This window comes from Vidua macroura, chromosome 4 (assembly GCF_024509145.1).
Source record: "Vidua macroura isolate BioBank_ID:100142 chromosome 4, ASM2450914v1, whole genome shotgun sequence".
In the NCBI taxonomy this organism is placed as follows: Eukaryota; Metazoa; Chordata; class Aves; order Passeriformes; family Viduidae; genus Vidua; species Vidua macroura.
The window spans coordinates 26,266,091-26,282,328 of NC_071574.1; the positions used below are offsets into that span (position 1 = coordinate 26,266,091).

A 16,238-nucleotide genomic window follows, 5' to 3' on the forward strand; every position below is an offset into this window, starting at 1 on the left:
AGTTTATTGGTACCAGACATTTGTAAATAAGTAATTGACACTCATGCTATAACAATAAGCAATTAAAAAAAAAAAAAAAAAAAAAAAAAAAAACAACAAAAAAAAAAAAAAAAACAGGGAGCTGCCAGAACAAACAAATTTGCAATGAGCTCTATCCAATGCTATATATCCATCAGGGTCAGTGGTGGTCAAAATAATAGCTCCAGGACCAGCTGGAGCTCTGTAAAGAGCAGTTGTCTCCTGCTTTTGCCTCTTCCTTCCTTCTGCACAGACTTAAAGTGGAATCCCTAGGCTCAGGCAGACTCTGAGCTATAGCAGTGTTATCCAAACAATGTGCCTGAATCCAAAGCCTCTGTAATTCCCAGGATCTGGATACACAGAAGACCAAGGTGAGAGGCATACTACTTCCAGGGGAAATAGGCTCAACACTTTAGCTTTTGAGGGACCTGAGTCATGCCTCCACTCTTTGGATCAGTATTGCGGGGTCATGGCTCAGGAACCAAGAGAGGACATTTGCCTTTCCCTGCTCTTAATTATGGTGTGGGATACCATTAATGTTCACAGTGTTTGCAACAGCCTCTAACTACTTTTTGAGGTAGCTTGCCCCCTGTACCCAGCGTTTCAAGCTTTGGGCTGGCTCCCTCCCTTGCTACCTCCAGCTTTTTCAGTGGCTTCCCCTTACCTCCCACATTTCTGCCACAAAGCAGAGCTGTGTAAAGCTGGCAGAGCAGTGAGAGTGGGCTGCAGCAGACATCTAGGGCTTCTCAGTAACTCATAGAAGCCAGGTAAAGTTAAACATAAACAAATGGTAAGAATGGATACAGGGTCTGTGTTGTACTGTAAGCACTCTTTGGTAGTGATGAGTATGTGAAAAACCGTATTAGCTGATAAGGCACTTGAGCTGAAAGTCTTTATTTATTTCAGTGAAACATTGGGATTTAAATGAGGGAGCACAGACCTTGAAGCTAAGGCTGTTTCTTCACTCCTGTCTAATGCAGCAAAAGAGAGATATCATACCTCAGACTGGTAAGCAAGGTAAGAAACCATAAATTTATTATAAAACAAAATTAATGATTCCTTTGTGTACACTGTGCCCAGAGCAAAAGAAATACAAAACAACTGCTTTCCCTTTGTCAGGGACTACAGGTAAGGTTGCCTGGGTGAAGAGGAAGTGTTTGCTTTTACTCCACCACTGTGGGCAGTTATTTCCAGAACATGTGAGTGACAATCCAAAGAACAAGGTTTCTTTATTTTTTTATATACGTGGTCATGATATTACATAATTCTCCTAGCAATTAAGTTTTTGAAAGTTAGAGGATAGATCTCAAAACTTCTAAAAGCCTGAGCTTAGAGCCTCTGTTGTATGAGTTTCTGTGGGTTTGACCTTTGGGATCTCTTTATTAAATGGCTTTCCTAGAAGGAAAGCAAACTGGAAGGGATGAAAAATACAAATTTTCTTTGATAACACTTACTTTTTCTAGTGGGGGTGATGATGCAGAGCTCTAAAGTGAAAGCAGAGAGGGAAGGAATAGTTTAGGAATGTCTCTTCTCAGCCTCTGCCCAAGATATTTTATGGTGTTTGGTGAGGACTATTTTGCTGTTGCTGAGACAATGAGCTGGAAAGTCAGAATGTGCAGAAGATGGCTTAAATTTCAGTGAATTCTAATTTAGGTGGCAGATGCTGGATGTATGCTGTTGAAAGTGTTGTTATAGAAGCAGATAAATAATTTTAATTGTTTTCATTAAAAAATGTTTAAAATCATAAATACTATAGGTTGAAAACAAAATGATACAAAGCAAATAGTACAGTAATAGTTACACACCCACATTTATACTGTAAATCAAATATACGTAGTTATAAAGTAGAAATCCATTATTTTTAGGAAAGTTAGTAAGTATTTCCAAAGAGATGTTGCATTGCTGAGGCTATTCTAGGCTAATAGGGAAATTATTTGAATTGTTCAGCAATAACATCTTGTGTACTTCTGTCATGACAGCAGATTTCTGAAATGTTTCTGAACCAAACTCATTCTTAATTCCCATGATGAGTGACAGAGCGAGTGAGAGCAATTATCCCAAAATTTAGCTGTTCTTTTATTCTCAAACTGATGTATATTTCCACAAAACATTGACTGACTGTCTTCCAAACAACCAAAGTTCAGTCTTTTGAAACTGCTTGCATGCTACTCCATTCAGCTATGTGGCTCAGCATTTGTGGCATGCAAGGAACTGCCTGTGCCTATTGTTGTTGTTCCCAGATCAAATCTCTGAAGACTTTGGCAGTCTTTGTTGAAGTCATTGGGCACTGAAAATGCTCACAACTTTATTGTGTTGATGTTAAAAGTGTTGGAATTTTCAAAGGCCTACCAACCAAATATTGTAAATGACAGTAGCTAAACCTTTTCATTTTATACAATCAGCTGTGTGACTTGGAGATCGTTCCATCCCCCATTGCTGTTGGAGCAAACGGTTACCAGAAACAACTAACAGGGATATCAAGACCATTGCTCAATAACCACAGGCATTATTTTGCAATATTTATTGTCCTCGGCAGGAGTTTTCCTGGGATCAAAACCTGGCTGGTTTTATTAACGGTATTCACAGTTGTGTCACATGGATTGTTTCATGTTATTAGAGCTGATGTTGTAAGTTGGCATTTCAGAATTGCTTGTTATAGATTTTGCAGGAGTGCATTTGCACGCTCTAGCCTCTAACAAAATGCTATGTAATTTGAATACCACTTTTATCCAGCATGAGTCCCTCTGGTATGTATCACTATCCAGGAAATGTGTCTGGATACCTTTCCTACTTAACCTGGTTGATTCTACAATACACAACCAGGTGCATTATTTTCAAAATGCATTCTTGAGTGTTTAGGGTTAAAGCAACCCAAGAGAAGCATACAGGTAGTTGTCACTTAAACCAGTTTTGTAGAAATGATGTTTGGGGATTTTAAGATGACCTTCATGTTCTTTACCAGAACTCAGCCTACACACAGACACAAGTACAATCAGATGTTTTTACTTGCATAGCTAAGATACAAGATTGTTTTCTCAATTGATTTGCTTGTCTTTCTGTAAAGTACTATTCTTCTTAAGCAGCAAGTAAGGAAAAGAATATGGGTAACATACTTGGGGAGGAATGTGAAAAGAAATTTAATATATTTAATCTTATTATACATTTTTCTACATTAAATTCAACAGGCTGCAAATATATTTTGCTACAAAGCTTTGTGTAAGAAATATCTCTATAAGAAAATACATCTCATTAAACATTTCCTGTAAATAAATTATCCCAAATAACTGTGTTTTGCAAGAGCAAAATGGCGGGTAGGCCAATAAGAAGAGCTAAAAAATGCTGGGACTCCATTTCTGAAAACCACCTGCTCATTTTCTTTCATATGTAATGAGCACTTAAGCAATGAGGGCACTTGAGTTCCTCTTCTGAGTATGTGTTGCATCCGTGTAAATAAAACTTGTAAAATTGGTTTCTGGACTTTTTTAGTATTTTGCAGTTTCTGAGCCTTATTCCTGTTTCAGTGATATTGGAAAATGCTAGAGTAAGAAGAGTTGTTTCCAGTAGGGAAGGAGGTGTGTGAAATACTCTTCTGCTTTAGACTCTTGTGAAAGATAAGGGCACTGAAGATGAGGTCTGTGTTCTAATTAGGAAGGCTGAGTCAAGTAGTGTAGCTAAGCTAATGCTTTAAAGCTTCCCACTGGTGGAAAAATGTGTCAGGTAATGGCAATGTGGTCTTCAAAGTAAAACTACATACTGGCCTACCCATGTTGTGCAGAACTGAATAAACAGAAAAGTATCTTTTTATCTTTGTACCATAGAACATGAAAATGGGTAATTATAAATGGGTAATTACAACATAGCAGTAGGTCAATTATAGAATTAGACTTCTTTAAAGTAATATCAGTTTCTTTACCAAAGTTTATACAAAGGAATATTTGAAAATAAGTAAAATTTTTAAAGTTTGAAAAGACCTGTGAGACAAGACACAGGAGAGAGGCTGTCCTTTTTTTAACCAGTACACAAACAACGTAGGGTTGGCAGCTGTTTCCACAGTCTATATATTTCTGTCATTCCTGGCAGAACACTCCAGAGTGACAGGACATCAGTTTCAGGCTGAATACATGCTAGAGGCTGGTATGCTGTGACATCACATGATGTTTAACAAGTCATTTGTGGTCATGCCATCTTCTTACATCCTCTTCTGCAGGAGAGGAGATGCTCACAAGACTCAACTCCTCTTTCTCTGCTGTCTCGAGAACAAATCCATTATACTGCTGTAGAGTACCATAAGATGTAAAAATTTGAGTTTGTAGCAGTATGCTTGAAACACCTCAAAAAATGTTGAGGTGTTGAATATATTATATTATAACAGCAATAGAGAAACAACTTCAAAGCTCTTTGTGTTAAGCACTTCAACACTCTGCTATTTCTTTTGGAAATGTCTATAATGCAAGAATGCTTAGGCAAGTAAAGTATATTTAGGACTAATGAGGAACTGCCTGTATATAATTCTGGATTCAGCATGCACACATATTTGCTTCATCTGTTCAACCCAACGTATATTAGCAGTAAACTGAGAAAAATACAAGTAATTAAGTGCCTTACTATGACATTGAACTACATAAAGCATTTCAATTTACCCATGTATAGGAAACAAAACTCTTTTTAAATGCTTCCTCTTAGATAAACTGCTGCTCTCTTGAAATTTTGGGATGGCCAGTTTTCACCTTCATAAGGGCCTGCAAAACATAGCACTCTTGTCCTGCAGGAGTGCTTCCTTGCTGAATGTCAGCCCTGAATAACGAGGGCATGTAGACATTCACAGTAATTTTATTTCAATTTCTCACACCTGCAATGATGTGTTGACAGATGAGTCTTCCTGGCGTGCACTGCTTCCTATAGGAGTACAATGTATACAATTTCTGTAGAAAATGCTTACCACACTGTAGACCCACTGTAGCCCTAACACTGAACCCCTGAAACATCATGGGACAACACAGCAAGGTAAGTGACATTCATTTCCACTCTACTTGTTTGCATACTAGCATTTCCCACAAACTGTAGAATTATTTACAGGAAAACCACGTGGTAGGTGAACTCCAGCTACACTTGTGTTTACCACGAGCTCAAAAAGAAATGCATTTGGTGTGACTTGTACTCATACTCTGTTACTTTAGCCATTCCACTTTCATTTGCAGTCCCCTTTTTCTGCCATGCCATAATGCATTAAGCACATAAAGCCACAGTCACTTAACAATATCTTCCCAATCCTCACTCAGATCTTCTGGCACACATGAAGTCTTGATTTAGAAGAGGAGGTGGCATCTTTCCATACTTTACAAGACAAACCCTTGGCACAGTCACATCGTTGGAAAATCTCCAGTCCATGGGACCCTTTCTTGCGCTGTTTGGTGCACACCTCCCCCTGATGCAACACAGGCTTGCAAATTTTGGTCCAGAAGTGGCGAGCACAGCAGTGTCCCTCAATGCAGTCTGATGACCGTAGGCAGGGATCGCCTTCATGTCCTAAAAAGAGCAACCAAATTATTTTATTTCATGGAAAAATGTGAAAGTACAGATTCAGTGCAGACTTATGCAAATGGAACTGAGAAAAAGGAGAGGTGATATTTCCACCTGTGGCTATTTGAAGGATGTAAACACAAGAGAAATTCTTAATTAGGAAGGTTCAAGGGGGTAATTCATGAGACCTGCCATAAGAAGAGAAGAAAGGAGAAAGTAAGAAGAGAAGTAAGGAGAAATTCAGCTACAGGATTGTAAGCAGAATTAGAAGTGTTCAACTACATGGCTATTACAAGAGGAGGATGTCTGCAGTCTTGCACAACTGATAACATGATTGTCAGTCCACATCTGATACAGAGAAGAAAGCAGATGCTGTTTCAATCACAGGAACTGTCAGTTGACATTACATCACTTTCTGAGTCATGCTGTGATCTCACAATAGACATTCACTCCCTGTGAAATTACTGCCTATTTCTGGTTTCCACTGCTGTATCTTAACAGCAATAACATGATTCATGACATGAAGGAACAGAGCAGTCCAGTCCAAATGTGATCTTACCCTTTATGTGTGACAGCTTGGATCGGGGCCTCCCCAGGTTGTGCCATCCCAAATCCTTGCTCGCATAATGACCATTCTTCTTGTTGCGTGGCCCTTCTAGAGCAGGGATGTGAGGAGTAAGGATGCTTTCAGTTATTGGTATGCAAATACCTGCAAGGAAAAGACAGCCACTCAAAGATTTGAATAAGAGGAAAAGCAGCCGAGAGGCATGCACTGACCAGGTCAGGACGATGAAAGCACTGGGGTTTGGCCTTAGTGAAGCTCTGCTCTAATGACACATTCACCTCTGGCTCCTGGCACTTAGCCTCACCACAGCTCTGCTTCACTCACTGTCAGACAGTCTCTCACTTTGGCTTTATGGTCTGAGCCCCTGGAGAGCTCCTTACAGACATCTCTCTCCAGTCTCCATGGAAATGCGGACAGTATGGTTATAAATCTCCTCAGGGAGAGTAGATTCAAGATTCATTAAGTCTCCTTTGCTTTCTTAAAATATGACTTCTGTGCAGTCTTCCAATGAATCAAAGCTACACTAAATGTAGAGTGATTTTAGGCAGCATTTTTGTGTTTCTCCACCACAAAATACAAGAAAATACTGGTAGTACCTCCTGAACCCTAAACATAGAAATACTATTGAAGAAAATTAGGCAGAGTGGAACAAAGTAGACAATTAAGTTTTCTTGGCTTAGAAAAAGAAGAGCTATCACCCAGGAAAAAATACTGTTGCTAGGAACACTCATAGAAACAGATGATGTCAAGAAGGCTGATGTTCTGCAGAAAAGCCCAGAGCTGGCAGCCGTACCGTTGTTGCAGCGGTTCCCGGGGCAGCACATCCCGTCCCGGTGGCAGCGCTTCTTCTTCCTCCGGCACATCATGCACGCAGACGTGGCTTGGTGAGGGCTGTGGCAGTACCGGCCAACTTCGCATTCCTTGTCGTTAGTGCAAGGATAGGCCTGGTGGGGAAGAGAAAGTTTATAGTGAGGCACTCCTTTGCACAAGGAATGAATGCAGCCCATTAAAAAAAAAAAAAAAACAAAAAAACAAAAAAAAAAAAAAAAAAAAAAAAAAAAAAAAAAACAAAAAAAAAAACAAAACACCCACAATACAAAACAAGCAAACAAACAAAAAACAAGAAAACAAACTACCACTTAAACCTCCGAAATAAAACAATAGCTGAGGTAACAATTCACTGGGCTAGGAGATGCAACTAGGGGTGCTCCACTGCAGTCACACAGCAATCTTTAAGCTCACACAACTGCTGGTCATTGCTTAAAGAATAAGAGATAGAACCTGTTTGCTCATGGTTTCAACTTTCCTTATTTCAAACGTATGTGGGCACAAGAGAATTCATGTTTTTGTGGATTCACAGGCAAGAGCTCAAAACTCCACAATGAACAATCAAAACAGCCATGAAAGCCAGTAACAATACTGAAACACACCCTCCAATAGGTAACATTTCAGTTTCAACTCTGAGGAGGCATTCTTCCTTTGACAGTTGTCAAACACACTGGTTTATTATCAATAAGTTCAGTGTTGTCATCATGACTATCTGCATCACACTCATTCAAATGTCTGTAACTTCACCATTCATCCCTGGCCCACACCGGTGGGACTCCTTTGAAGTGAACAAACATCACTGGTCAGCATTTCACTTTGATAACCTTTCATTCACTTCTGGTCTCAGTATACTCCTTATACTTGCCACCTGCTAAACAACACCCTATGGTATGCAGCATGGAATGTATTATAGAGTACAAAATATCTTGCACATATCATCCCCTGCAAGCAGATACATGGGTATACAATTCTTCTCTATTCATCAAAGCCAGCATTACCTCACAGGAAAACAGACTTTAAAAAGAAAAAGAAGAAAAAAAGCAAAAGCACTGCATTCTCCCATCAAGACAAAGAAAACTTTATTCCTACAAAAGGAAAAGAGAGGATTCTTGAAAGAAATATAACACACACTGCCACATTCCAGGATGCTTTCTGCTGACTCTTACACAGTTACAACTATGCTATCTGTTTGAATCTAATTTTACTGCCTGTAAAATTAATTACAGATTTTTTTTCCATTCCTCAAAATTATTCTTGAGGAATTTGTTTAAATAAAAAAATATGACAATAAATTTTGTGCACTTCCTGGAAAATTATGCTTACATTTCCTCAACTAATTTTTTCCAGTATTTCAAATAAATAAAACCATTGTTTTTCAAAATTATTTTTTAATTAATTGTTCACACACCCCCCCAAAAAAGCTCAACTGACTAATTTCCAGTGTAGAATTATTACTTTTCTGTAATTATTTTTGAAATCAAGAGACATATTTTTTTTCTCAGAAAAGAAAAACTTCCAAATCTTTAAGAATTCACTTTGAAAGTTGTTTCTTTAGGTGGAGAAGCCCTTGTTTATCTATCTTCATGCGATTCTGTTGAGAATCACATAAGAAACAAGAGGTCTTCAAAGAAAACCTAACAAATTTCTCTCATGTCAGTAGTGGGAGGGGAAACAATGCCATTTCTCATGTGACTTCATGAGTTGGTTGTCAAAATTTACTTTACAGTACCAAAAGTGCTGGCTGGATATTTCCCAAGTGCTGTTGCCTTATTATTTCTGCCCTCTGAATATGTGCCTTTGAGAATTTTTCCAGGGTGCAGCTGTTTGGAGTAATCCAAACTGTGTGGAAGTCTTTTAGCCTTAAGAATGGACATTTCCTCAAGAGGATGAAATCAAAGAAGGACAGATCTTTTAAGCTAGAAGTACCAATAAGCGACAAATAGAAATACCTTTTTTGGTACTCTTAAGGCATAAGCAGATTCTACTTATTTTAGCAAAGTGGAGCGAAAGTGCTCTTTCCTTAATCCCATCACTCTTTTCCCTCATTTTTCCAAAACTAATAAATAAAACTGACTTAAAATTTATTACATAGTTACCATAAACTTTCCTAATTTAAATTATACCTTACTAACCTATGGATGTTACAAAGCAAAAAAAAAAAAAAACAATTTTATATAGAGTTGTGCATGGTTATACTGAATTTGGAAAATACTAACTCTGCTAGCTGGAGGAAATGCAAATAAAAAACAGATGGACTGGCTAAAACCTGGAGATGAAGGCATTTTAGACCCTTGTCTGTCATCAAGACCTTCATAACTGCATCTTTTTTCCAATATGGGCATGTGGCATACACCTGCAACTTGTCAGCAAGAAGCCTACTTGCAGTTTTATTTTGGTTCCTCAAATATCTTCTTAAAAAAAAAAAGAGTTCCCTGATCCTGAATGGTGCTAATGAATGCTCTTACATACCATATCTAGTGATTGTTTTACTTTTGGCTTTTAAGCTGAGTGACATGGAAAATATATTTTAAGATACGCATCTAATTGTCAGCTTTACTCTCTGTCCTTGACAGATGGTAAAAGTAACAAAAGACAACTTCAAAAATTGCTAGGAAAATCAAAAGAACCCTGCCTTTCTTCCCAATCTAGAGCCCATTCCTAAATAAAAATGATACTTCTGAATTACAATAAGCCAAAACTGACCTACCTAAGGCAAATGACTGCAGCGCATCAAAAAATAAGTCTGTTACATGTAGCTTAGATAATAACTAACAGGTCCACTCAAAAGACCAGCTACCAGCCAGCCATACAAGAAACCCTCTTGCAAATGCCTGCTGCCACCAACCATTTTGATCTGCCAAAATCACTATCCATTTATAGCCTGGCTATCAATCACCAGGACCTTAAAACAAAAATGCCTATATAGCCTTGTGTCTGTTTCCTAGTCACTAGATATTCATTAGAATAGACATAATTCCTGTTCTCAGCAGAGTAATTTCTATTGCTGTGTAGCATTCATTATAGAAACAGAAAAATAAAACAAAATAATATATTGTGTACTTAGCCTTGGCTAGCAGGAGGAAAATGCATCCATAATTATTCCTTTGTTGTCACTTGAGTCAATCTAGGTATACTTCTTTAAAATACAGGGTAAAGAAAACATACTTCTAAAAATGTGCATGTTAACTATTATCTATGCATAAGTCAAGGTTTCCAAAATCTCCTGCACCACAGTGCCTGGAACAGAGTCTTTACATTCAGAGAACTGTAGAGAACATTTCCTATATACAACACAAAGACACAGATCAGTCCCAGATGGAGAGGGAAGAAGCAAGCTGTAAACCAGCTCTACTTCCCCAGCAATGATAACTAATTCTATAAGGCACATCATCCCTTCACATTCTTCAGCTACACATATCATTTTCTGGTTGTAAATCTCCATCCACTAAACACAGCTTTGATATTATGGGAAACCAGATGAAACTGAGATAAAATACATAGCACTCCCTGAAGCTGCATTTAAACAATCTTATTTTTTTATCCCGCTTACAGACAATCAAGTCACCCGTAGCATGACATGAACTAGATTTGCCTGTGATAATGAGTCACATTTTCAGAATGTGTTATCTGATTACGAGCATTGTTTACTGACATGGTTTTTCCTCAGCCATTCCAATTAGCCATTACAATCCTTGTATAAATGATACTGTTGATTACTTGTCCAAAACTGTACAGCAAAGAGATTTTCACAATGTTGGAGGATTCAGGCTAGATGTTGAAATGAGTGTTGCTTGTGCTGTGCCAAAATGTCACCTGCATCAGTCCACCAAGACTAATCTTTACCAGTCAGGTCACAACAACACAGAGATGTTAAACTTTTCTCTTGGAGAAAGAGAATATTCCTTTCCATCTGAATTTATATTCAAAATTTCATGAATGCATGATAGAAATACTCAAGGAAAATTATGCAGAGGATAGAGGACAAAAGTTGGTGATTTTTATAGTTGAACAAGTCGTTCCAAGCACTAAGATCTTCCTTTTTATATTAACTTCCCAGGAACACTGCATAAGGAACTGACTGTCTTCATTTTGTGGCTATTGTGGGTAATGTCCTTCCCATTGTTTGAGAATCATGCAGCAGTGATGTTTATGTTTACCTTTGTCTTCCCCTTTTGACAGAGGAGCTCTTAGCCCCTTTTCTCAATGCAATGACATTTTCTTGATATTTTTGCTGGAGTCATTTGCTATCACACATATTTTATAGGCACCACAGAGTTTCACTGCAAGCTGTAACAATATTAAGTGGTGAGACTGTTGTGCTAAGAAGTCAAACAGTTTGAGTCTCTCTGTCTTGTACTATAAAACGTAATGGAGAAGCACTCCAGGGGGAGACTCAGACAGATGCTGCAATGTGCTGAAGGGTGAGAGACTGATGGCAAACATACTTTATTGAGCTTTGGGAGATAAGGTCTTGAATTTCAGCATGGCCTCCAGCAAATACTTGAAGACAATATTCCCAGCCAGTGCCTTAGTCACCAGGCTCTCATCTGCTTGTATTATGATGTCTCATTTGTTTTTATGCTGAAGTACTCCACACTGTACTAGCTAATCAAGGCAGTTAAAGGCAGGAAGAGCCACTGGCATTTTTACCTAGACTGTGTCATCACTTATCCAGCACAAGCAGTTGAGACACTGCTGGCTTCAGACCCACCTTCAACACTGAGAGGAGCTGTGCCCAAATAGGTGTTTTGATGTAACAGATATCAGTAGTGATTCCCCCAGAAGCAATTAACTTTTTTTAAAAATACATCATAAAATCCAAGTGCAGAGTCAGTCCTGGCAGAAAATCACAGCTACTACCCCTCCCAGCAGAAGAAACAGCATGGAGGTTGTCCATTAGCCTTTCACTGCAGATGCCAAGCAGCACTCAGCAGGTCAGATGAAGTTTCACGTGCCACAGAAATGACAGTACCACTGTACTTACTGTTCTGCATACTCTGCCAGATTTGGTCCATACAATCATCCCCTGATGATAGTGGGGACTGAGCAGAAGAGGAGAAAAGCTACAACCAGTTGTACAGCCAAAAAGTGAGAGCTCTCCAGAGCTACCAGGTCAGTCCTTCATCATCCTCTCTCACTTGGCAAAGAGGCAGTAGCTATATTGCAAAGGTGAGACAAGGGACTCAAGGAAATGGACACATACATTAACCCAGGAATGGCCTTGCTTCCTAGGTACCCACCCATATGTCAGAAAATGAATTCAGGCTCTTACTCAGTCTTGTATATACTATCCCTATTTATTAATATCCTGTGCAAACACCTGTGCCACTAGGCTGTGCTACCACATACTACAGACACCCTCTGCTGTCAAAATCTCTTCTATATCACATCTACACAATCTTTTATATTCATGCAATGTCTGTGAGACAGGTTATCACAAATGAATTGGTACTGTAACTCAGTTTATTACTTGCTTGTTACTTAAGGAAAAGAAGTTATTTTCTCTATTTCAATTAATCATACTTCTGTAAATTTTAAAATAATGACTGTGAAGGAGGTGGAAGCTGACCTCTCTGTAGCCAGTATGCTGGCTAGATGATCAAAACTGTCCTGAACTATAGGCAAGAGGACAGAGTTCCCAACCTCCATTTGAGAGATGAACAAAAGAGCTTGTTTGCCTTTAGTCTTGGGCATATTGCTTAATATTCCAAAGCCATCAGGCACAATGAAGCAACCAACTGGCTCAATCATGGTGAGAGTCTCTCCTTCCCATCCTGCTTTGGACAGGACAGAACTATCTTTCAGAGCAAGGACTTGATCCCCACAGAGCAAACATATGAAATAGCCACAGGGGTGCCATGTTTTCTTTTTCTTTTCTCTTTCTCTGAAGAATTAGTAATCCAAATTAAAAGCATGCCAATAAATTAGGAAATGCAAACATATGCTTTAACCAAGTAGCCTGCTGTCAAGACTAACTACAAAGAATGCAAGTCATTGTTTGGCTCCCCAGTTGGGCCTGATTCTGAGTTGGGTCTCAAATTTGTTTTGGCTTTTAACATATCAACATTGGTGGGACAGTTGTATGCAACATGTGGCCTGTAGAGCTAAATGAATACATCACATGTGGGATTCGTCTCACTCGCCTCTTTGGAGACAGAGTGAAGCTTCTCTCAGAAGTCTGAGAGAAATCCTAACATGATCTCACAGGATACAAACCTTAGTAACAATGGAAATAATAGTTCTTTATTCAGCAGCACATGAATGTGATAAAGCAGAATGGAAGGGGTAAGAGGGGAATTCAAAGCCTTTTAATAACTAACAAACAAAGAAAACTCCCAGCTCTTTGTGGGTTGTCTTTTTCCCTACAAGGCAACTAAACTATTTATTGATAGCTTCTCAGGTGTATCCAGAAAAATCCACCTTTGACAGACTTCAGCCTAACTTTCTCCTAGCTGCTAAGCAGACATGTAGGTTAAGATGTGGATGAGAAATTACTATTATTTACTATTTTATTATTAATCCCAAACAAGAAAAATGTTTATCAGCAGCCATCTGGAGTCATGTATTTTTCCCACAGCACTGCTGATGTTGCTTTTTTCTATTCTTAGCTCAGCACAGGCACAGATGATAGTGAGGGATCTCACTGTGTGCAAGCACAAAGCCATGGTTAATTTATCCCACAGAGGAAATCATGCTGTGCTCTCAGACAGCTCCAGACATGGATCCTGTCTCAGACTGAGAAACCAGAAACTCTCAACTCTCAGTGACTGCTGTGGCACAGATCCTTTCTAAAAGAAAAACTTAACAGCAAAGAAACAGTTTTACTTCTTTCAGTTGCCATAGCAAGTTTAATGATTCAATTTTTTCTCGACAAACCTCCTTTTTGTTAAAATATTATAACTCTGACCCATTTCTCTGCCAGACCTAAAGAGAAAAGTGCCATATTCAGCCTCTAGATTCAGTACAAGCACTTTCTTCTAGAGATAATTTATTTTTAACTCTTCTATTTAACACAACATTGCTGTTACATGAGGTCTGATTCACAGAGTGCTACATCATGGGTACATATACTGCAGCTTCCAAAGATCATTCCTTCAAACTGTGTGGATAATGGTCCCAGAAGCCTGCATTATTAAACAATATTCATTTTCAAAGGAATTCTCAATCCACTGCTAGACCACCAGGGAAAGAACATTTCTACAACCTGCAGTAGTCCAGCTCTCATGATTTGCTGGAGCCAAAGAAAACTCAGATCTTAACAACCAGAAAACAAACCTCACTGAGGTCCTTCTGAACCAACTTAGGCAAGAGTCGCAGGGGTCCTCTCATATGTTTTCCTTGTCCAAAAAATAATGCCACGGAAAACAACATCCTGTTCTTCAAGCACTAGGAAGTTGTGGAGGGAGCTGTGCTCAGGGGGAGTGTGTAGCTGCATCTGGTGGAAAGAGAGTCAAACACCTCCAAATAAACAGGGGAGCTGTGCTGCCTATTTCACACAGCACTAGTCAGTGTTAGCAGTGACTCTCCCAGCGCAGACATAAACCTCCAAGGATTTTCCTGAATATCTCACTCACATGTGACCCTATGCATCTCTCAGCCCACCTAATGAATTTCAACAAGCATTTTAGGCCTAGACTATCTAGATCACTCCAACCTGTTATTCTACAGCTTATAAATCTCTTACAGAACTACCTACATTTTGTGTCCTACTGGGAGGAGGTAGTGTCTATTTAAAGCTGGCCTTGGCTTCAGAAGGACATATGGAAGAAGGTAATCTGAAAGACTGCAGGTGGATCAGCAAAATTTCTGGGAGGATACTATTATCTCAGTTAAACCTGCCATAATTTAGTGCATTTTACATGTGTCACAAAAGTATAAACCCAAATGTTTAACATAGAATAATCCACCTTAAAATTTTATTGAATTTAATTCACCTTCAATTCCTCATTTAGATAAAACCAGAAATTAGTTACATTTTCAAGTAACTTAAAGGGCAGCACAGTATGCCCAAAATATGCACAGATATGTGCATTGTTTATCACAGAATAGCATCAAACTTGCTCCAGAATACAGCATATACATTATTGTCCCTGAGGCAGCACAGCTATGAGTTTTCCTATTCTATCCCATCTTTAAGACAAATTATCACCCTTAGGTCCATATTGGCATCACTCTGCTGAATCCTGTCTTCTCAAAGGAAGCAAACTATGTTTCCTGCCCCACGCACAGTGTACATATTAAGGTGCTCAGCTTTTCCCTGTCTACCTGGTATTATGACCATGATTATTTCATAGCAGTGTTTCCTCCTCAACATTTGGAGAGATCACAAGCCACCTACTCTGCTTGATTTTGAAGATGGCTTCCTGCACTGTAGAACTGGGACCTTACAGAAGACATGATTAAAGAAGGTACAAAAATCTGGGGAACATTCAGTTTGACCCCAAATCTTATAGGCTCTGTCTCAATGTGTCTGATTCATATTGTTTGGTGAACTACCGGCAGCAGCATCACAACAGAACATCAAAACAATGTTAGGTAATCTTTGAAGTCATCAGTGTAGTTCTAAATCAATATGACAGGAAGCCTCCAAGTCTTGATTTTATGTCATTTTCAAATGCATCACCAAAGACTGCTCAAAGAATTAAGGTTTGTTAACATGTGCTTTGTTCTATGTCCAGTCTTTTCAGCATACTGTTCTTGCCCTTTTATCTCTGCCTTTTCCCCACTCATTTTCTGATAGTTTTTCTTTTTAGTTTTGTCTCCAATTGGCTATTTATCATCCGTTTCAGCATGAGAGTCTTCTGACTTTTTGATCAACGTGTTTACTGCAATGGATGAGCAGTTGGAATACTAAGAATACTATCCAGATTAAAACAGCTAGCAGACCCTATGGCTCCTAAAGTACCAGACATTAAACCAGAGGGAAATACTCAGATGATGTGGTTGGGTGTAGAATAACACTGCTGGAAACTGGCAGCGAGTTACTGTTTAACACCTGGGTTTGAACATCTACAGATCATGGCACACTGTCAAGGCGGAGCTTTTATTGGAAGCCATCTCTGCAAGCATGTATACAGAGCAAAAAAAATGAGATAACAGCTTTACCTTCTGTAGTATTCCTGCTAAGTGAGTAAACTGCCTTTGCTTTCAAACATTCACAAATTCTAGAAAAACGAGGGGGAAAACCTGTCTTATAGAAGTCAGTGCAAAAAATCTCCTTTGTCTGCTACACTGCCTGGAGAGAGAATGATTTCAGGTTATAAACATTTGTGCAGCATCTGCAATCCTCACCCTGGAAATTACTTTG

General features: G+C 38.9%; 1 protein-coding gene across 1 annotated transcript in view; it reads right to left on the minus strand.

Moving 5' to 3' along the window:
• Positions 1-4,901: 4,901 nt before the first annotated feature.
• The window catches only part of DKK2 (dickkopf WNT signaling pathway inhibitor 2), a 37,489-nt gene continuing 26,152 nt past the window's right edge, over positions 4,902-16,238 (minus strand). The window contains exons 2-4 of the mRNA XM_053976635.1: positions 6,897-7,047; positions 6,098-6,247; positions 4,902-5,544 (exon numbers count right to left, since the gene is read on the minus strand). Of these exons, the coding sequence (XP_053832610.1) occupies positions 5,294-5,544; positions 6,098-6,247; positions 6,897-7,047 (552 nt within the window). The 3' untranslated portion in view covers positions 4,902-5,293. The remainder of the gene's footprint in view (positions 5,545-6,097; positions 6,248-6,896; positions 7,048-16,238) is intronic.